General features: G+C 48.9%; 1 protein-coding gene across 1 annotated transcript in view; it reads right to left on the bottom strand.

Annotated features, from left to right (window-relative positions):
* Positions 1 to 4,135: 4,135 nt before the first annotated feature.
* Slc6a11 (solute carrier family 6 member 11) overlaps positions 4,136 to 21,504 on the bottom strand; it is a 115,339-nt gene continuing 97,970 nt past the window's right edge. The window contains exons 9-14 of the mRNA NM_024372.2: positions 16,001 to 16,113; positions 13,426 to 13,563; positions 6,888 to 6,990; positions 6,007 to 6,107; positions 5,076 to 5,246; positions 4,136 to 4,327 (exon numbers count right to left, since the gene is read on the bottom strand). Of these exons, the coding sequence (NP_077348.1) occupies positions 4,175 to 4,327; positions 5,076 to 5,246; positions 6,007 to 6,107; positions 6,888 to 6,990; positions 13,426 to 13,563; positions 16,001 to 16,113 (779 nt within the window). The 3' untranslated portion in view covers positions 4,136 to 4,174. The remainder of the gene's footprint in view (positions 4,328 to 5,075; positions 5,247 to 6,006; positions 6,108 to 6,887; positions 6,991 to 13,425; positions 13,564 to 16,000; positions 16,114 to 21,504) is intronic.

The raw sequence follows: 21,504 nt of genomic DNA, 5'->3' as shown, positions 1-21,504 counted from the left end.
CCCACAGGCTCCTGTCTTTTGTCCATCCTAACTCCCAATGCTCCCTCCCTCCCTGATGGCTCAATGAGGCAACCGTCCACCAGGAACCTCTGCTGTATCTTTTCAGCTCCTGTGGGGGAGGGCATAGCTCCCACACTCAATGCCTCTTGGTGGTTTCCAATATCCCCACCCCTCTGAATGAGTCCTAGTGGCCTCCCATCATTTGGAGGAACATGGAGCCCCCCCTCGCCCCTGAGAGATGCCTCATGTTTCCAGGTGGCTTTCAAGGCTCTCCCTACACAAACTCCACCATCCGTAATTTCAGCATGCTCTTGGGTGACCCAGTGGTGCTGGTGGCTGTAGCAGCCTTCCCGAGCTCCCAAAGGTCAGTTTCCTGTGTGAGCTTATCTGGGCTAAGGAGGTACCCAGGTAGCTGATGAAACAGGGCTTGCCTGTGGGTCTGTGGCGGTGGGTGGTAGGAAGAGGTTAGCATGTGAATCAGCAGACTGAGTAAAGTGGACAGCTCTCAAACTGGGAGTGAGTATCATAACCTTTGTAGAGGACCTGGGGAGAAGAGAAAGGTGGAGGACCTGTAGGTCTGGCTGGCTCTCTGCTGGGGCTGAGGCGGACTTCTTTTCCTTAGTTTCCTGCTGGGATGTGGCTTTACCCCACAACTTCTCTTGTGTCCCCAGCACACAGTGGGTAAATGCTGTGTTGATTCCTCCAGTGTTCCCTGCAGAGCAGTCCTTTCTCAACAGGGAAGCAGAAAGATACCATAGCCTCTGAGTTAGGCCCAGAGACCACCCTTGTCCCTGCTGGGTACTGAGTCATATGCAGATGGCCCGTCAGCCTATTGAAACTCACAGTTAACCCTGGGAGCTGTGACAGGATCTACACGGGACTCCTGGGGAAGTATGGGCTAGTCACATGTCCTCTCTGTGTCTCATTGCTACCCCATTACAGACAACTGAGGTAAGGCCCGGGAAAGGGGGTAGGCTCACCCAGTAAACAGCATGCTCCTGCTGGAGAGGCCAGAGAGGCAGCTCCTCCCCAGAAAATCTCCATCAAGAAGGCTGTGGACACTGCTTCTCTTGATTCAGAGTGGAAACATTTGACAAAAGGGGCTGCCCTTATACCCTCCTCCAAAGCCCTGGAATGGAAACTGGTGGGTATTTAGAGACAGCCTATTGGGTGCATGAAAGCCTGATCACTTCTTAGGCTTCAGCAGATTGCCTGTCCTTTGATGCTTGGTCCCCTTCACCCCACAGGAAACTTCTTAGAACTAGAGAGGGTCTTTGACTTCACTTTCAGATCTCCCCTTCCAGACTCCAGTTATTAGCAGTGTCTATCAGAGGTAGGTTGCAGAGCCTCAGTTGGGCAGCAGGGGTCACTAGCACACACAGCTGCCTACTGGTGGACCAGGCAAATTCTGAAATCCTTTAAGTTCAAAGGTCTGCAGTTCAAGTTTCCTGGGAAGGAAGGAAACTCGCATTTTTATGACAGTCTCTTACTGCCTTGCTGCTGACACCTGATTAAGTGAGTATTCAGGCTGTCACCAGGGAGATCCCTCAGCTCAGCAGGTCATCGACTCAGCAAGGTGGGGGAGTTGTGAATTCTATGGTTTATAAGCTGTGTGACTATGGGAGGCAAATTGCCTGAGTTATCTGGGCTCTGACTTTCCCCATCTGTAAAATGGGCAAGTGGTTGTGAGAATAAAAGAGGAGATCTGCTGAACATTCAGCTCATATGGAGCGTCTGTGCAGCAGCCACCATGTACAGTGACTTCAGGACCCACGAGGCATCAAAGGAGGTGGGGCCTGAAACAACACGGCTCCCAGTGTTGTCTGGTCTGTAATGCTGAGCGGAGCGCACGGCCTTTAATTGCAGAGCCAGGGTGGTTCCGAAGGCATACCCTGAGGATACCCAAAGACAGAAGGAAAACCCAATAAAGACCACTTGCTGGGAACAGCCACATGGGAGTTGATCCACATCCTTTAATTTTTAAAAACGAGCAGACAGACAATCTTGTGCTCTTTGGGTTGCCAATAAAAAGTTTGTTAAGCAAAACAGCCCAACCCTTTTCATTTTTAATAATACTGTAAATATCTCAGAAAGGATATATTGCATCATTTCTAATGAATATCAAAAAAGTTGTCATAATGACATGTCCCCTTGCTCCCACTTACCCTCCCCTCCTCCCTACAGTTACCCAAAAACTAGTATGAAATTACAAAAAAAAAAGAAAAAGAAAAGAAACAAAAAAAAAAAACCAACCCCCAAACCACAAGCCTCCCTCTACCCAGCCCCATGAGTAGTGTTAAGAGTGTCAAGTGTTAAGGGCCACATGTACAACACGTGTGTCTATGGTGACAGACATCAGGGATCTGTCTGTCCATCTGTCCATGAGGGAGTTGGTGGCGAGGAGCAATAGCAGCAATGGGCAGCCTCCCTTCTCAGGGGTGGTGGGGGGACAGCAATCGAGGACCAATCCCACAGGTCATCTTCAGGATGATGCTGGCCTTCCCAGAAGGAATACATGGCCTATGTGTGAGCAGTTGGGGGTGGTGTGCCCTGGACAAGTGCCACGTTAAATGAGGCGGTGCTGGGCATTTGGCTCAGCTAGCTCAAGCTTTAGGTGGGTGGGAGGGGGCTGGGCAGAAGAGCTAAGAGTCTGGAAGCATTGGGTAAATAGAGCATTCAGGACTCTGACAGGACACTGGAGCCTTAGCTTGAAGATATCTCACCTTTCCACAGACAAGTCTAGGAAACTCCAGGGAGAGGAAGAATGACCCTCCCTCCACTTCCCATCCTCCATAGCTGGGCAGACAAAGCAGATGAGAAACCCAGCAGTTGAGGAAGAAGAGATCAGCCTAAGAAGGCTGAGTCAGGCAGGAGGGAAAGGCACCAGCCTCCCCCTAGGGACCAAGTCTGCTCTCCATTCCCAAGGAAGAGCCTAAGGGATGGGTGACCAGTTCTTCCCCCTGGCCAGTGGAAGTGAAGGCTTCTCAGACCCAGGTGACAGGCAGGTGGAATGGCTCCAGAGTAAGGTGTTTGCCTACAGGATCTGCAGGAATAGGCAGGAAGGTAGAAAAGAGGGCAAGGGACAAGGTGGGTGACAAAGCAGGGTACATAAGGAGGTGACTGTGGGTGGAATCCAGCCCCAGGCCTCCCTGTACCTCCCATGCAGGGGTGGCCATAGATCCTAAGTCATTGATCCTGGCCGGGGAGCTGCAAGAAGAGATGGTTACCTTCTGGTCATCCCTATCTAGGAAGGAGGGACAGGGCTGGTAGTCAAGGAGGGCTGGATGGATAGTGGGAGCCCCTGCCACAGGGTCTGGGGGTGCACTGGTCTCCAGGGATCAGGGCTAAGCTAAACTCCAGTTGTTAGGGAAACACACTTCCCCACATCATTTGTTGTAGGTTTGACTTAAGATAAGCTAGGTGGGGAGGTTATAGCAAAGGGGACAGAGAAGAGAAGAGGTCTACAAGTCTCTGCAGGTCAAAGCAGCCCCTGCAAAGCAATGAGGCAAGTACTCTTCCCTGCTTTGAAGGGAAGACTCCACTCTATCCCCTCCCTCAGTCTGGAAGATGGAGAAGCTGGGGGCCAGGGAGAGAAGGGAGGAGCCACAGTCATTGGAAGGGACAGTCAGCAACTCCTGGTTACTCAGGAGTCCTGAGGATGGGGGGATGTTTTGTTCTCTGTCTTGCCACCTTGACATGTAGAAGGTGTCACTGGAAAAGGGGAAGACCAAAAAAATAAAAATAAAAAACAAAACAAAACAAAACAAAATAAAACAAACTGATCCTAGGGCACAGAGGAGGGTGGCCAGGGAAGTTCAGAGATAAAATCGGGAGCAATTGAAAACCAGAGGCAGATGGGCACCGCTCCCTCACTCCGCCTGCCCCCAGCACAGAAGCTGACAGTATAATACAAGGACTCTAGAAAGCACAGGCTGAGCCACCCTGGGCCAGGATCTGCTGGTCACTGTACAGAATTATCTTGGTGAGGTGGATATGCCCACGATCGCTGGGGTGAGGTGAGGGTACAGGGCACACAGTGGCCGGCTGGGAGTTAACTTGTTAATAAATCCTGTGCAGACGAGCAAGCCCCTAACATTAGGTGAAATACAAGGTTCAGGATTCATTTACACGCAGGGAAGGAAGGCTGGAGACACATCCAAGTGGCTGGCGGGGATCAGAAGTGCGTCTCCTTCTCTGTGATGGCAGAGATGGTACCGTCGCCTTTGACCTTGGCCTCACAGTCATTAACGGTCACCATCCGTGGGCTGGCCCCAAGCTTGCCCCTCATTTTCAGATCAGCGCTGGGGACTGTCAACTTCTGTAATTTCTAGATGGTTGAAGAGGAGGAGAAGCCTTTGTGAGCAGGGATGCTGGGGCCTGGGTTTGTCCATTCTGCCTCCCCAGTCGTATAGATGCTTCTTGGAGTCATTAGACTGGGGTCAAGCCCTAGCTCTGCCTTACTTCTCAGTTCTGGGTGGGTCATTACCTCCTTGAGTTCCTACACCAGAAACAGGGATGGCTGAGATCCCCACTCCTGGCAGTAAATGAGAAGTAAGGAAATAGAGGCATTCAGCTTCTACAGCATGGATGTAGAAGGTAACCAGGACTAGAGAGTCAGAATCAGGGCTGACACCTCATTCCTTCCTTGGCAGCAGGAGCAGCTGGACTTTGAAGTGGCCTGAGGGCTGTGCCAGCTAGTCTCCTGACCTCTGGTTGCATCGCTGTGTGTGTGTGAGCCAGGGTGACAGGTACTGACTGATCAGAGGGAAAGGGACTTCCAGTGTTACTGAGTGAATGTTGGTTAATCAGAGCCCTGCCCTGTCCTGGGTTCATCACCACAGCATTGCAGTACAGGGGGAGGTCTATGAGCTCCTTTAGATATGCTTAGAGGCAGATGCCACCCCTACCCTCTATCAATTAAGGGGCACTGTCAACCTGTTTGGTGGGCAGGAGGCTGAGATGGAATTCACAGAGTCTGGCTTAATCCAAAAAATCTCACAGAGGTGCTTCTGACAGTTTAAGGATGGACACCTGCCAAAGAGGAACCTGCCACAGCTTCCCTACCAACTGCTCACCTCGGGCAGGGTGCCCTCTGTCTTCCACAGCTTGATGAAGATCCAGAGCGGGATGCACAGCATGGAGGACAGAGCCATGAGCCAGCCAATGCCGTAGCCCCAAGCAGGATATGTGTACACATTGTTGTACTTGAGCGGCTTGTACTTGACCAGAAAGAAGATGAAGATGCCCTGTGGAAAGGCAGGGGGAGGAGGTTCTTGGTGGCACCCCTCAGCCCTACCCTCTTCAAGGGTCCAGGCACCTCCACTGTCCACAGTGGGCTTGAGGCACTGCCATGGGAGGGAGTCAGTATGGTTGTCAAGACACAGGGCCTATGGCCTTGGGGCCCAGGCTCTTAGGGACCCTGGGGCCTCTTCAGGGCTGTGATATCTGTCCCCTTTCCCAGGATCCTCTTTCCCAGCTTCTGCCCACTCAAGAGTTTGTCTTAGTCCTATCATGAACCTGTTGTTTTGACCCCTTCAATTGAGAAGATAAGTTCAGATAACCCCAGACCCCAAAACAGGCCAAGAAATAATGAGGCCATTTTTCTGTTAAGTGTCCTCTTACCAAGGTTGGTCTGTGACCTGTTTCTAGGGATAGAGTCTAAACCTTGGCATTCTCCTCAACTCTGTCCATCACCTTCTCAGTAATAAATCTCACTCATGTTTGCATGCCCCTGGTCTCCAGGGAGGTAGACCACTGTCGGGCTGGTATACATAAGGCCCTCACAAAGGAGAAACCTCTTCATGGTCACTCAACACTGGAATTAGGCCTTGTCTCAGCAAGCCTAGAGAGTCTGAGCTGAGACCTCAGCTCTAGAGAGCGTCAGATGGCAGGGACCTTGGGCACATGACCCTCCTCAGGGCTGGCCTCAGCCAAGCTGGCTGGAGCTTAAGAGTGACTGGTGAACAAGTTGGGGAGGGGATGGAGGTGTCTTTCTACCAGTCTTACCGCACAGATCCCAGGGGTCACAACTTTCCAGCACCACTTGATGAGTGACAGTGGCCGGTATCCAATCATGTCCTCAATATTGTCATAGAACCTGTTACTTCCTATGGGAAGGAAAGCAGACAAGCACGTGTCTCAGAGAAGAGGTGAGGTGGGTCGACGTGGGACATAGGGTGCTAGGGCTTAAGTGTGGAGCACCTGCATGTAAAGTGGGGTCCTTTGGGTGACATTATTAGGTAGTCTTATTGTGCTCAAGGAAATAGGGCTCTACAGAGATCCTTAGGTCAATGGTGGGGTTACCTCTCTCTGTTTCTGGCTAGAGATATTCTTTCTCCATTACACACCCTCATCATGAGAGTTCTTCACCAGGGCACCTGGACCAGAAGCAATGGCACCACCCAATCCTGGATTTGAACTCCAGAACCATGAGTTCTGTTAGCCCCCTACTCCTTCCATAGCCCATGGCAGCCATTTCTTTGCAGTGATGCAAAACAGACAAGGTGAGGTGAGGGCCTGGCGATTCTCAGGAAACAGGGCTCTAAAGGGCTGCTTGTGAATTCTGTGTGTTGTTCCACACTCTGCTTGTTCTGGAGACAGCAGCTCTTTTCCTGGTTTGTGTGAGGACCAGGAGAAAGTGGGGTGAATGAGGGTGTGGCTCATGCTAGCGGCTCTGCCTGATGTCTCCCTCTGGGACACAACTTTCACAATGGGGAAAATAGCCTCAGGGTAGGGCTAGTCAGATATCAGGGAGTCTGAGTCCTGAACATCCTATGCTGGCATACAAACAGGAAGGTCTTGTGATAGTAGGAAGGGCCCTGAGTCCCCAGGGAAAGTACCGAGCCAGGAACAGCTTACCAGGCGCCAGGGGTCCAGCCTCCACTTACCATACACCCAGCCGATGCAGACACACTCAAAGATGGCCACGAAGAGCAAGCACATGCCACTGGCGGCGTATGAGTCAAAAAGCTGGAAAATGTACATGCCTCCCTGGGGGCAGGAGGACAGACAGACAGACATGTAGGAGAACAGGGTCAGTAGCCAGCCTTTGTGTGGTCTTCTCTGTACTGGCAGCCGCCAGCCAGTTGGTTTACTCATTTCTAGTCTGAGTGCTACACTCTATAGCTGGGTGTTCCAAGGCCCTGTCCTGCAGAGATGTCAGGACTGCAGGTGATCTGTGGCATCGGAGGCTCCACTGAAACTAGAGTGGGTGGTAGATGGCTTCAACACCTCTCCCCAGAGCCTCTCCAGCAGCCTCCAGGTAGGCCTTACTGCTGCCGGTCTCACCCTCTTCCATACTTCCAGAGGTTTAAAATCACCCTCAGCTCCCTCCAACCTGGACCACCACACATTCTCAGCAAAGTGGCCTCACTTCAGCCCAAAGGTCACTTCCTCAGAGAAGCCCTCCGTCCTCAGCCTCACTTTTTCTTCAGGCCTCCAGACCACATTGTTTGAACTCACAATTTAATCCTAAAAGTGCCTTGTTAGCAGCTGAGAACTCTGATCTCTGCTCAGGAAGCCCCCACACCTTGGACCTTATTATACCTACAGCTCCCAACACAGAGCCCAGCGCACAGTAGGTCCCCTAAAGATGTAAGTAGAATCACCTAGAGCATGGGTTCTGAGACGTGGTACTGGCTGGCTTGCCTAGAACCATGCCCTGCTCTCTGCCTCAAAAATAGACACCCGGTAGGTACGCAGTTATTCATCTTTGGGATGAATTACTGATGAAAGATTGTCTGCAGGCCTACTCTGTAACACATGGTTGACCCCTCGGTGGCTGGTATTGTCAACTTGACCAGACTCAGGATGGACTCTGGGCATGTCTGTAGGAATGTTTCTAGAAAGAATTGACCAAAGTGAGAAAAGCTTGACCTCAGGGTGAGTAGCACCTTCCAACAGGGAGCCCAGGTAGAGAGAGGTTTGAGGAAAGGCATGTGTTTGCCTATTGCTGAGTGAGAACTTCTATTTTGGCCTCCACCATCATCCACAGACCCCAGCCTCTCTAGCCTTCCAGCACAGACACGATGCTAGTGACTTTCCAGTGATTTTCCTGGGCCTCCAGTTCTAGGGTGTCCTGTCCAGCTTCATGAGCTGAGCAGCCACCAGGTCCTCCTCTCTAGGAAACATCCCCAACCATGTAAGGCATCCTAGTGACCCCCTTCTATACTCTGTTCCCCCAGAGGGCCCTACAGACCCCTTGCCAGTTTCACTTAAACAGTACAGTATAGCTCTTCACACAGCATTGGCATGATGTTAGGCATCATGAGTAATCCAGAGATGATGGGATGTGGGCTGGTCCCACGAATCCTGGGTATCCTCAGATTTGCTGCTCATGGCGGTCCTGGTGTGACGGGGTGACTAGGCAAGTCTGAAGACATAGCTCAGTGGAAGCCCTGGCACTCAAAGGGATCCAGGAAGGTCCTTCATGAGAACTGGGACGGGGAGGGGAGGGAGAGGCCAGGTCTGGATTCCAGCAGGAGTAGCATCTATAAGAGAGATCTTCTTGATATTCTAAGGGTCCTTGAAGAGGGGGATCAACGTGAAAGAGTTTGGGGGGGTCATGTGGGGAAAGTCAGACAGCAGCTGCAGGGCCTCCTGAGTTTGCCAAGGTGACTTACTTGGAATAAGAGTACCCCATCATGTCCCTTGAACTGTCTTCTATCATGAATATTCTACACCTCAAGACATGTGTCCCCTCAAGCGTCTCCTCTGAAGATGGAGGTAACATCGCCACAAATACAGGGCCACACAGGGAACACCAGTTGAATATGAGGGGTATGGCGGGGACTCTGGCTAGGTTCAGAACCCACACACTATCTAGACACGTGCTTTTAGCCAATGGTTGTTAGAGGGAATGGGTCTGAGGCCTGATGTGCAGATTCTCTGGAATGACGTGCCTCAAGTCAGAATTTTCCAGGAAACTTCTCTTTTTAAAATTATTGATGATGTCTTCATATTTTGAAGAACATAGGGAGAGTGGAGCTAAATAATCCCCGGGCCCTGTCTGCTGCGAGGCTGCCGTTGACAGCAACATCAGACATCAATTTGTCAGCTTCAGGTTTGAGTCTGAAGCATCTGGACAGCAACGGACCTGGCTTTCTGAGTTCAAACTGAAGATCCTCTTCCTAACAGTCCGGGTATCACTTTTAAAAGAACCAAGTAACCCTCCCGCGCGTTACCCAGGAAAGCCTCCCGTCACACTGATGTCTGCCCAACAACAGGGTATATGTACCAGAGATGACTTCCGAGTCTCGTCAGGACACACAGAGAAGGCCTGTCATTACAGACTCTCAGGAGGCTGAGATGGGAGATCGCAAGTTCAAGGCCCACCTCCTCTAGCCTACTCAATTTTAAGGACACCATCAAAATAAAAAGTAAGGCGTGGGTAGCTCAGGGGTAGGGCACTTGCCTAGCATGAGAGAGGCAAGTTCAGGCTCAGCATCAGCATTGAAAAGAACAGAAAATAAAGCAAGAAGTTCACTGACTCTGGGTCCTCTAGTGACCTGGTGTCTAGCTCAGCTTGTGCAAGGGTGCTCTATGGCCCAAGCTTGTCTGTCTGTCTGTCTGTCTGTCTGTCTGTCTGTCTGTCTGTCTGTCTGTGTCTCTCTCTCTCTCTCTCTCTCTCTCTCTCTCTCTCTCTTCCTTCCTCTCTTTCTCCTCCTTCCTTTCTTTTTTCCTTTCCTCCTCTTCCTCCTTTTTCATTTTGTGTGTGTGTGTGTGTGTGTGTGTGTGTGTGTGTGTTTTCAAGACAGAGTTTCTAGTTGTCTTGGAACTCACCATGTAGACCAGGCTGGGCTTGAACTCACAGAGATCCATCTGCCTCTGCCTCCCCAGTGCTGGGATTAAAGGCACCACCACTCCCGCCCGGCTAGTGCCCAGCTCTTTAAACTGTGCAGATCACATGAATGAAATGTGGGAGGTGTAAAACAACTGGTAAAGGCCAAAGGATTCTGACTGTACAAGGACTGAAAATTAATTCAAGGTCACATCCATAACAAGCCAAGTGTTTTCTGTCAGTTCTCACTGGTGCCCCACCACAAGGCCTCACCACAGCCATGGTTCTGACCACATGGCACACTCTTCCCATATCATGTGCCCTCATGCAACTCAGCACCAGTAAACACTGCCTGAAACTTCTCAAACTTGAGACTGCTATATGTTATGAACTGCGGTTTTTACTGTAGGTAAAAAGGCTTTTGTTCTCCCAGAAACATAAAGGTTTAATTATGGAAAATAAAGACAGCGTTTTCTCAGTCTTTCCTCAGTGAGTATCCAGTTAGGCTCTCTTTATATTCTATTACTGGAATGCTTGATATTTCTTTTTATGCTTAGTGCATGTATACATGTGTATGCACATGTGTGAGTGCATGTATGTGCATGTGTTTACATGTGTGTGTGTGTACAAACACACATATGCAAACACATGTGAGCTGTTTGGGTTCATGTACAGAAGTCAGAGTACAACTTATGAGAGTCAGTTCTCTCCTACCATGTGGGTTTGGGACCAAACTCAGGTTGTCAAGGTTGGTGGCGCCTTTACCTACTGAGCCATCTTGCTAGCCTCAGAACATTTGGTTTTAAAAACTGCTATTTGAATTGCATAAAAGATTATTCAAATTATTTGTCTTGGGGTTAGACAGAATTATAATTTCTGAAATGACCCTGAACACACATTTGAAGTTGTGAATTATATATTTATGCAGTGTTCTTAGTACTGATGATCATAAAACCAAAATATTGGTCAGCTCAGGAAACCATTAAAGATATTCTGCATTCTGCAGTATCAAATATTGAGTCGAGATTTGATTCTTTATGTAAGCACAGCCACCTCCTTTACAGTTTTGCTTTTGTTTTTAAAAAATGACAAAATTGTAAGTATACCAAAGAATTGCTTTCAAAGAAATGCCTTTATACTCTATTATCAGTAAGTGGTTTGTATTCCCACATTTTTATGCCTGCATCTTTGTCTGTGCATCACATGTGTGAAATGCCTGTGAAGGCCAGAAGAGGGCATTGGATCACATGAGACTAAAGCTACAGATGGTTGTGAGCTGCCATGTGGGTCCTGGGAGTCAAACCCAGGTCCTCTGCAAGAGCAGTCATTGCTCTTATCCCCTGGGCCATCTCCCTAGACCCTGTCTATCTATTCTATATTTCTATTTCCCCAGGTCACATACAAACTTCTTGGGCAAAAAGGAGCTGTGGGTAGCAAAGTTAGGAATTCCTGCTCTGATGTCCCTATGCCCATTGGTGACCTATTCCTCACAGCACAGCCCTATGAAGACGTTGATGGCTGTGTTGGCTTTAACTTTTCCATGTCTTAATGTATTTCTTATAATCCTTGTATCCCTCTGCCACCAATATATTGACAGGCATGACTACTGATATTCAATGTCCCTACAGAGAAACGGAGGCACCAAGACACAAGGCCACTTGCAGCATGATGTCACGGTGCTGAGTGGAGGGTCTGAGAGCTGAATAGCCGGGCTTCCAGTCTTAACCACCAGTCACACTGTGGTGGAAGATAAGAGATGGGTAGCCTGTATTCCTTAGACCTGAGCTCTAACCATGCATAAACGAGAGAGAGAGAGAGAGAGAGAGAGAGAGAGAGAGAGAGAGAGAGAGAGAGAGAGGGAGGGAGGGAGGGAGGGAGGGAGGGAGGGAGAGACAGAGAGAGAGAGAGAGAGAGAGAGAGAGAGAGAGAGGAGGCTCCAGCAGGCAATTACCAGGATGACTGAGGCTTACACGGCTCACTGGGCCCACTGTGAACTTCTTCAGAACAATGGGCTTGAAGATACCCCCTCTGTGGGGGTGAAGGGCTGGCATGTGAAGCCCAAATGTCTGCTGATTACTAGTCTTGGTTGACTGGAGTACTGGCTCCCTGATGGCCCCTGGGAGTCACCATGTACCATTGGAAAGAGGCTCTGTGCACTAGGGGTAACCCAAGGCAGCCTATGCTGGGAGTCAGCGATACCCACACCAGCACCTCCCCATCAGTTTCTTCAAGGCATCAGATTAACCCCCCAATTTTTATGTGACAAATGGCTCCATTCTGTGTAATTAACCGGTGCTTAATGAGGCCCTAATCACTGTAGTCTGGCTTTCTGACACGGAGAAGCCTGAGGTAGAACCACTGTAGGGAGAGCTGGAACTAGACCCTCACCCCATTCATTTGGTTAAGCAGCGACTCACTCTCATCATCTCGACAGTGAGCAAGAGCAGCAATAACTCCAGCACTCCCACTGAGCAGGAGACAAGCCGCCTCTGGGCACCCCTGACTCAATAGGGTGTCCCCAATCTCCTGGACTTTTGGGTCTGGAGGACAACTGGCAAAAGTGTGATCAGATCAGGGGTCTTAATAACAGCTAGAGGGACGGGGAATGAGCTGAGAACACAGTGGGGTGTGTGTGTGTATGTGTGTGTGTGTGCGTGTGTGTGTGTGCATGTGTGTGAGTGTGCATGTATGGGTGAGTGTGAGTGTGCATGTGTGTGTGAGTGTGAGTGTGCATGTGTGTGTGAGTGTGAGTGTGCATGTGTGTGAGTGTGAGTGTGCATGTGTGTGAGAGTAGGTGACTGTGTGTGTGAGTGTGCATGTGTGAGTGAGTGTGCATATGTGTGAGTGTGAGTGTGCATGTGTGTGAGTGTGAGTGTGAGTGTGCATGTGTGTGTGTGTGTGTGTGTGTGTGTGTGTGTGTGTGTGTGTGTAAGCCTGGTGGGAAGGGAAGCAGGAGAGCTTCCCTAAGGCTGTGAACTGGGAGGGGGATGTGGAAGAGGGCCTCTGGAGATGGCTGGCCTCTGTTTCACCCCAGCTGCCTGATGAATTCCTGTTCCCCACTTCTTCCTCTTATACAGCCTCTCTGTGTCTCTCAGCAACAGAGCTCCCTCTCCTTCTTTGCACTGTCTTTATGCATTATGCCCAACCTCACCTTCCAGATACCTGACACAGAACAGGGACAGAATGGCTGAGGAGTGGGGTATGCACATGGTTTAGAAGACCATCTCCGTTCAGGGTTGGCAAGAAGCCCACCTCACTTGCATGAACAGTAGGAAGAAACACATGGGGGAGGGGCTGAGACTGGAGCACATAGCAAATGCCACCCCAAGTGCCTGCTCTGAGAGAAGTTCCAGAAGAGCCAATATTGAACATGAGGCCATGACAAGGAGCCAGTACTGGGCCTGAGAGCTGACACTGTTCTCTTCATTGCAGGCTCACCCAAGGGATGATCAGGGGAGCAGCAGGTTAGCCTGTCAAGTTCCTGCATGAGCTTTCCTGTCTAACAACATCTAATACTGACACAGGGCTGACCTTGTACTCAGAGCTCGACAAGGGTATAACAGAGAAGGTGCTGGGTCTGTGCATAGTTGCAGGGTCTGAGGTCTCAGAGCAGGAGTTTGATAGAGCGCACTGCGAACACCACTTACCTCTGTCAGCATCACCAGGCCTAGGAAATAAGAGACAATGGACAGGGCCAGGATGAGCAGTTCTCGCCGGTAGCCCCGCCGGAAGACCTTGGGGTACATGTCAACCACGGCTGTCACAAGGCTCTCCACACACACAAACTGGAGGGAGAGAGACATGCATGAAGCCCAGGAAAAGGCCAGTCCTGTACCCTAGGTCTACATACTAGGGGTTCTCCCTGGCCTGCCTTGCACCTTCACTCTCCACCCGTGGTGATGAATGCAAGCCCTGGTGCCAACATGCTCCAGTCTGTCCACTGAGGGGACCAGGATGAAGATGCTGGGGGTACTTCCCAGGGTCATTCAGCATGCAGCCCGGACTGTGATGGCTCCTTCTCCCTTGCTGCTAACACTTACTATTCTGGGTTTTGTGAATTACAGGAGACCTAGCCTCTGCTCTTGAGGCAAGGCAGGAATCTCAGAACTGTCCTGGGTGTTTGGCCATCTGCTGGCAGCAGGCTCTGGCCATTGCCTTTGACTTCTAGGACTGTGATGGTGCCCTGTCTGTGGAAAGCCACACTCAGCTCTGTCCGCTAGGTGCTTAGCAACAGAGCCCAGCTATGAACCTGCCTGCTTCTGAGGTGGTCTCCCACCTCTGTACTGTAAATGGTGTATGTATTTGCTAGTTACCATGTTGGGCACCCCTAACTGTCTGATTCAAGGTATTTCCATTATACAATAAGGGTTGGGGCACAGAGAGGGGTGGTGACTCTCTCAAAGTCACACAGCTGGGAGCGAATGTTCACCCCTGCATTGCTTCCTGGTACTGCCAGTCTTTCCCCAGGGTCTTGGTGGAGGGAGATGGGATTCAAAGAAGGCAGCTTACCCAGGAAACTAATGGAGTGTGGGCTGCAGATGTGCACAGGCAAGAGGCGGGCAGACCCCAAGTATCTGTCCTAGCAAATCACTTTGCTTCTGCTTTCAAACCCAGACAATGAGTGGGGGTCCTCAGCTTATGTGACTATTAGAGGATGGACTTAGGACGTGGCCCAGGCACATGGCAGAAAAGCCAGTGAGCCCAGTGGGGCATGAGCAGAGTCATGCCTCAGTCACACCTCCTCTGCCAGGCAGGACCTTCTGTCAGTCACATCCCAGCTGCAGAGCTCTGATTCCTGAAAGGCTTTGCCAACAACAATGGAAGAAAAGCTATCAGCAGAAACACCCAGTGCTTCTGCAGCACAGCTTAGTGGTTTCCGGGGAAGGATTCCAGCTCCAGAGAGAAACTGAATGTGGCTGGATTGACAGACACACAGGCCAGGGCTTGTGTGCTCAGTGACTCCTGCAAGGTCATGGATGGGAGCAGTGCTCATCAGACTAACTTGGGCCCTACTCTTCCCCAGAATGTAGGAGGTTTGGGACGGCTTCTCTGGTCAAACAGGGCTTCTCCTCTGCACAGCTCAGACTTGTCAGGATAACCGATAGCCATCAGCATGGTTAGAGGCAGCTCTTTGGGTGCGAGACAGCTAGCTGTGCTCAGCAGCAGACAGAGGCTGTACCCTAGGCCTGTGGGGCAAAGAGAGGCCACAGGCTGCAAGCTGGGAGCCCATGGGAGGATGAGAGTGTGCATGGAGAGAAGCAGACAGGGAGGGGAAGCTGGTGTAGAGGAATGAGGAGACAGGAGCATGCAGTTTGCCCCTAGAGCTGGTCATGCATCTGCTCTGTGGTCCACAGCTACAGAGTGAGTGAGGGATGGATGGGCAGAGGTCCACAGGGACTGGTGGGAGAAGGCACTGAGATACCAAAAGGATGCCAGAAAAAGGTTATAGAGACCTCTTCACAGAGCCAGACGAAGGAAATTGGCTTTCCCATGTCTCATGGGACACAGAGACCCTTGGTTATAGTATTGTCATTATATTATAATTATTATATTAGCCACAGCCTTTATACCCTCTTTCTGCTTTTCCAGGAGCCTTTGGCTAGATATCATTTATCAGAATGGAAGGACTTACGGCATCATCTTAAAAACTAAACCAAGGTCCGGGCAGTGAAGCAACTTTCTGCCAAGTCCGAGAACCTGAATTCTGTGCCTGGGACACGCACAGGAGAAGGAGAAAACTGATCTCCACAAGTTGTCCTCTGACCTCTGCATGTGTACTGCAAGCAGGTATGTCTACACACAGACAGGATTAAATAAACAGATGCAAAAAAAAAAACCAAACAATACAAAGCTAAAAGGAAACAACCCAAAACATTTAAATTGGGCATTTTGGATGAAGAACAGGCATGGAGGAATACCAAATAGACATGTCTGTGGCCGGGAGGCTGCCAAGAAGGTGACAAGGCCGCTTGGTGGGCTGATGACTAAGGCCAGGAGAGGGTTCTGCAACCTAGAAGCTGTTCCTAAGAGTAGCACCTGGTCTGTCTAGTCCCCTAATCTCCCCTTCCCTCTTCCCCCTTCCCCCTTCCCCCTTCCCCCTTCCCCCTTCCCCCTTCCCCCTTCCCCCTTCTCCCCCATCCCCCTTCCTTTCCCTTCCCTTCCCCTTATCTGGATGTCCCCTTCCCTCCCACACCATCTCCTCCCCTCTTCCCGCCCCCTCACCTGACTGTCCAGGCCCAGGAAGATGAGCATCATGAAGAACAGGGTGGCCCACAATGGGGACAGGGGCATCATAGTGACAGCCTTGGGGTAGGCGATGAAAGCCAGTCCAGGACCTGAAGGGAGAGAGAGAGTTCAGTGTTCCCATCTGGCACGTAGACAGGTGGTTGCCGGCCACTGGGCCAGTCTCACTCAGATCTCCTGTCTGTGGTGTGCAGATGGCGCCAGGTTCATATGGGCCTGCTGTGGAGAGGGGCTCAAGTCAGGGGTGTCTGACACACAGATCCTCTTCTGTATCCACCTGCTCCCTGCTTTCACATTGTGGGGCGGAGCCTGTTCTCACCAGGACCAGACAGCAGCTGAATCTAGGCAGGAGCAGAACAGTCTACCTAAAAGTGCTTCTGAAAAAAGTGGGATGCCACCAAGCAGGGAGGTCACAGAAGGAGGATTTATTATAGTAGAGCCAATATATCGTAAGAGCCATGTGTAGTGTGCTTCCCTCACCACGCCCACCATCAAGATACACAATGTCCCTGTTGCTTCTATTTACTCATCATTTCCACACCCATCTCCATCAGCATCCTGGTCAGCTATAGGAGTTTTCATTTAAAGATTCTTTTTAAGAGCGCGTGCGTGTGTGCGTGCGTGCGTGCGTGCATGCGTGCAGTACCCGTGGAGTCCAGAAGAGGGCATTAGATACCCTAGAGCTGGAGTCGGTTTGTTGTTGTTGTTTTTTTAAATCTCAGGTTAAGATTTCTGTGCTGTTTAGGATAGAATTGCTGGGGTGACAACCACACACTTCACCTATGAAATGTTGATTTCAAAAGCAGCCATGCCGTTCTGCTATGGGAAAAATTAAATACTTCAGCAATTAGATAATTATAGCAACGTTTGAGGCTACATGTTCTTGCCAATACTTGATACTGTTATTATTTCAGATTTAGTCCTTAAAGTGACTGAGCGTTTTTCTGTCACTTTGGTTTTAATTTGTGTTGCCTGGGTACCTTCAAGTGCTTACTATTTAAACAAATGCCCCCCCTTTTATTGGTCCACCTTTTTTATTGGTTGAAGCAGTCTCTCTCTCTCTCTCTCTCTCTCTCTCTCTCTCTCTCTCTCTCTCTCCCCCCCTTCCTCCCTCCCTCCCTCCCCTCCCTCCCTCCCTCCCCTCCCTCCCTCCCTCTTCTTCCCTCTCTTTGTACATAGGGGAGAGTAGGCATCATGGTCATATTTCTTCTCGGGCTATGACTAGCCCTTTAATTTTTAAAAAAAAGATTTATTTTTATTCTATGTGTATGGGTGTTTTGCCTGCATTTATAGTGGTGTCCAGTGCCTACAGGGGATCCTCCCCTGAGATCTCAGTCTCCATTGGAATGTTGCTTCTACAGCCATTGTTATGATGGTGGTTGCTTAAGCAAGAGCTGCCTCATCAATCACTTGGTGATGCTTTATGCCTGTGTGGGCTCCTTAGTGCTCAGAGGTTTTCTCTGGGTTATGATCCAGAAATGATCATTATTTACTTTGCTGCTCAAGTTGTCCCAGCATGGGCCACCAGGGGCTTCAGGTAGATCCTGTATCTTTCCGATATGTCCCCAGCTTCATCTTCTGGCTTCATTGTGTTCTGGCCCAGAACTAGACCCAGTTGCCTCTTCAAGGGGCCCTAGCTTCAGACACCAATGCTTAGAAACCCTGGTCTGGATACAGGGTGTGTTTGTTAACTGACAATGTCATTGCAGATGCCTTCCTCAGCACGTTCTTCCCTCCTGCGCATGTCCACGTGATTCTATCCACACACTGAACTCAGGAGTTGAAGCATACAAATCCCTTGATTTCTAATACAGTGAATTCTAATGCCTGTTCCTCGGAGGGAAATAAGAGCCTTGAGATCTACGTACATTTGCCAATTAGTCTGCCCTGACACGCTCATCCCACTCACCAGAATCTCCAGTCCAGACTCCTGTTCTGACACAATACACTCTGGTCATGCTTTCCATCTTTAGCTGCCAGTACCCTCTTGGCATGTGCCATCTGTTGTCAGTTCTGTGTTCCTTAATGCTATGGGACTCACTGTCATTCTATACAGTGAGGTCACTGTTACTAGCTTATATTCCATTTTGGGGCTCATCCTATCTTGGATGGGGTGTGAGACATCACCCAGAGTCCAGACTATGAGGAAAACACTCTGGAAAGCACTGACCTTTCTTTCCTTCCCCCACTCACCCTTTCTGTCCCTCCCCTCCTCCCTCCACCCTTCTGACCTTCATGACAGTATCCGTTCTCTCTGCTTTTTGTCCTTTCTGTGTCTCCTTTGCACAGCTGACAATGCAGTTTCTTGCATCTCTGTTTTTCCCCAGTGAGGGATAAACACTGATATTTATTTTTCAACTTTTAAATACAAACTATTTTTTTTCCAGTCAATTCTCACTGTGGAGCCCAGGCTGGCCTCAAACTTAATGTACTGACTGTGTTTATATCAACTTGACACAAGCTAGAGCCATCAGAGAGGAAGACGTCTCAACCGAGAAGATGCCTCCATAAGACCCAGCTGTAGTTTTTTAAATTAGTGATCAGTGCGGGAGGGCTCAGCCCATTGTGTGTGGTGCCATCCCTGAGCTGGTGGTTCTGGGTTCTATACAAAAGTAGGCCAAGCAAGTCTTGCTGAACAAGCCAGTAACCAGCACTTCTCCATGGCGTCTGCCTGTGGGCTCCTTCACTACCTGAGTTTCTGTCCTGACTTCCTTTGGTGATGTACAGCAATATCAAAGTGTGAGCCAAATAAACCCTTTCATCCCCAACTTGCATTTTGGTCATGGTGTCTTATTGTAGCCATAGAAACTCTAAGACACTCAACATCCTCTCCCTCAGGCTTCCAAGTGTGTGCCACCATGAACAGCTTTCTATGCACACTGATTTAAAATTACCCTTCAACTGATATTTTCATGATTACTTAACAGGTTTAAGATTATTTTTTATTTTTATGTATGTGTGTGCTTGCCTGTGTGGTTTTATGTGTACACATGAGTTCAGTACCCACAGTGGCCAGAAAAGGGTATCAGATCCCTTGAAGCTAAAGTTACAGGTGGTATGAGCTGCCTGATGTGGGTTCTGGGAACTGAACCTAGGTCCTCTGTAAGAGGAGCAAGTGCTCATAAGCATTGAGCCATCTCTCCACCCCACTCCTGGTTATTTTTAATATACATACTGCTGTTATATTTTGTCAACATTTTCTCTTCAGTCTCCATGAAGACATTAGGTTTGTATTAATCTGTGAATACAATGTATACTATTAATGGAGTTCCTAACAGTGAATAAACCTTGCATTATTCATGCAATGGTTCTTCTTGGTCAAGACATATAAATCAGTTTATTTCCATGTCTTCCCAGTGATAGAGAAAACAGTGAGTTTTGTTTCTGTCCTCGTCATCTTGCATCTTCCCCGGTTCAATGCCAGGCACCCCCATGCCAAGCTCTCATATTTAAATGTGCTTATCAGGGTAGCAGCACAGGCAGGTGGGTTTATAAGAGGCAATTAAGTCTTAAAAAGATGATTAGGTGGAGAGGGATTAGTGTCTGCCTCAGGGTCTGGATTAGTTCCTGTGAGAATGGAGTGGTTCTCTTAGTGGACTGTTAGACAGGACCCACTCCCTTGTGCCCACCCTCTTTCCTGTGCACCTATCTCACTGTCTAAGGGCTCCTGCCACGTGATGCCTCCGTCATGGGACGGCACAGCCTGAGATACCCCCCACGCATGATGCAACCACCAGATCTTCCTTTCTTCAGAAACTATCAGGTAAAAAATAACACATCTTTATAAATTACCCAACTTAGGTATTCTGTTATAGGAAAAGAGAATGGCAACAGTCAGAGAGCGTGGGCTTGAAAGTTCCTCATAGTTTATGGCTGATTTGTAGAGGAGTGTGATTCTTTACTAGTTCATGGGAAATTCCTATTCCTAACTTTGTAGAAGGGTATATAGCTTTTCTTCTTTCTCTCCCTCTCTTCATTTCTCTTTTTATGCACGCATGCACGCGCGCACACACACACACATATACACATTTATGTATATGTTTACATACATATATATACATTATATACATATACATATACACACATATATGCAATGTGTATGTGTTTGCCTGCTTAAGTTTATAAGCATTCTGTAAGTGCAACAGTTCTCGGGGGTATTGGAAGATGTTATCAAATTCCCAGTAACTGACATGTTTGTGAGCATGTGTGTTCATGTACATGTGTGTATGTGTGTGTGCATGTGCGTGTGGAGGTCTGAGGTCAGTGTTAGATGCTTTTCTCTTCCCCCATTATTAGAGATAGGGTTCTCACTGAATCTGACAGTCATTGATCTGAGTAAGCCTTCCAGCTAATGAGCTTTGTAGATCTGCTTCTCTTCGCTCTCCTCCGTTCAAGGCTGGAGTTACAGGCAAGCACTTTTACACTCAGCTTTTTACAAGGGTTCTGGGGATCCAAACTCAGGTCCTCAGGCTTGGGAGGCAAGTACTTTACCAACCGAGCCAGCCTAAAAGCTTTTAGATAAAGAAATTACTTCTTCAAAAGATATGGAGCTGATCAATCTTCCTATTTCTTCTGTGGCAGTCCCAATACACTGTGTTTTAAAACACATTTACCCACATAATCTGTGATCAAACATAGGTTGAAGCTATTCATGGTGGTCCTCGACTTTCATTGTAATGTCTGTTGGGTCTGTAGATCTGCCTCTTATATCTCATTATTCAAAAAACATTAAAACTTCTTTATTATCGTTGTTTATTATTATATGTGCACATGTGCATGTTATTTGAGTGAGAACCTGTATAGTGGTCAGAGGACATCTTTGTGGGGTCAGTTCTCTCCTACCTTAATGTGGGTTCTGGGGATCAAACTCAGGTCATTGGGCTTGTGTGGCAAGTGCCTTTAACCACTGAGCCATCTTGCTGACAACTTTCATTGTTGGTGTTGGTTGTGGTGGTTTGAGTGAGAAGTGTACCCCAGGGGCTCATGCATTTGAACAGTCGGTTCACAGTGGGTGGTGCTGTTTGGGAAGGTTATGAAATGTGATCTTTCAGCTTTCCTGCTGCTGATACTACGCCATGCCTTCCAGCCATGATGGACTCTACCCCCCCCCCCCAAATTGTAGGCCAAATAAACTCTTCTGAAAGTTGCTTTAGTCGTGGCATTTTATTGCAGCAATAGAAAAGCCAATAATACATCAGTAGTTTGTATTTTCTTTAATTTTTTTCTTGGTAGTTTTGCCAAGGAATTATGATTTTGTCCATCTCTTCTAATAGAGTTGTGGCTTTTAAAATATTCTCTATTAATTATATAAGTTCTCTTTATTATTTCTCTGGTCCTACTTATCTTAGGCTTAATAATGTCCTATTTGTGAAGTCTATTCTGGTAAACACTTCATGCTTGCTTGAAGAGACTCTCTGAGGTTGTTTGGTGCAAAGCTGTATGAAACCCCTTTAATGTGCCGAGGAACTAAACATACTGTTAGG

This window comes from Rattus norvegicus, chromosome 4 (genome assembly GCF_036323735.1).
Source record: "Rattus norvegicus strain BN/NHsdMcwi chromosome 4, GRCr8, whole genome shotgun sequence".
NCBI lineage: Eukaryota > Metazoa > Chordata > Mammalia > Rodentia > Muridae > Rattus > Rattus norvegicus.
Note: the sequence above shows the minus strand (reverse complement) of the source record. Positions and strands in the feature narration are given on the sequence as shown.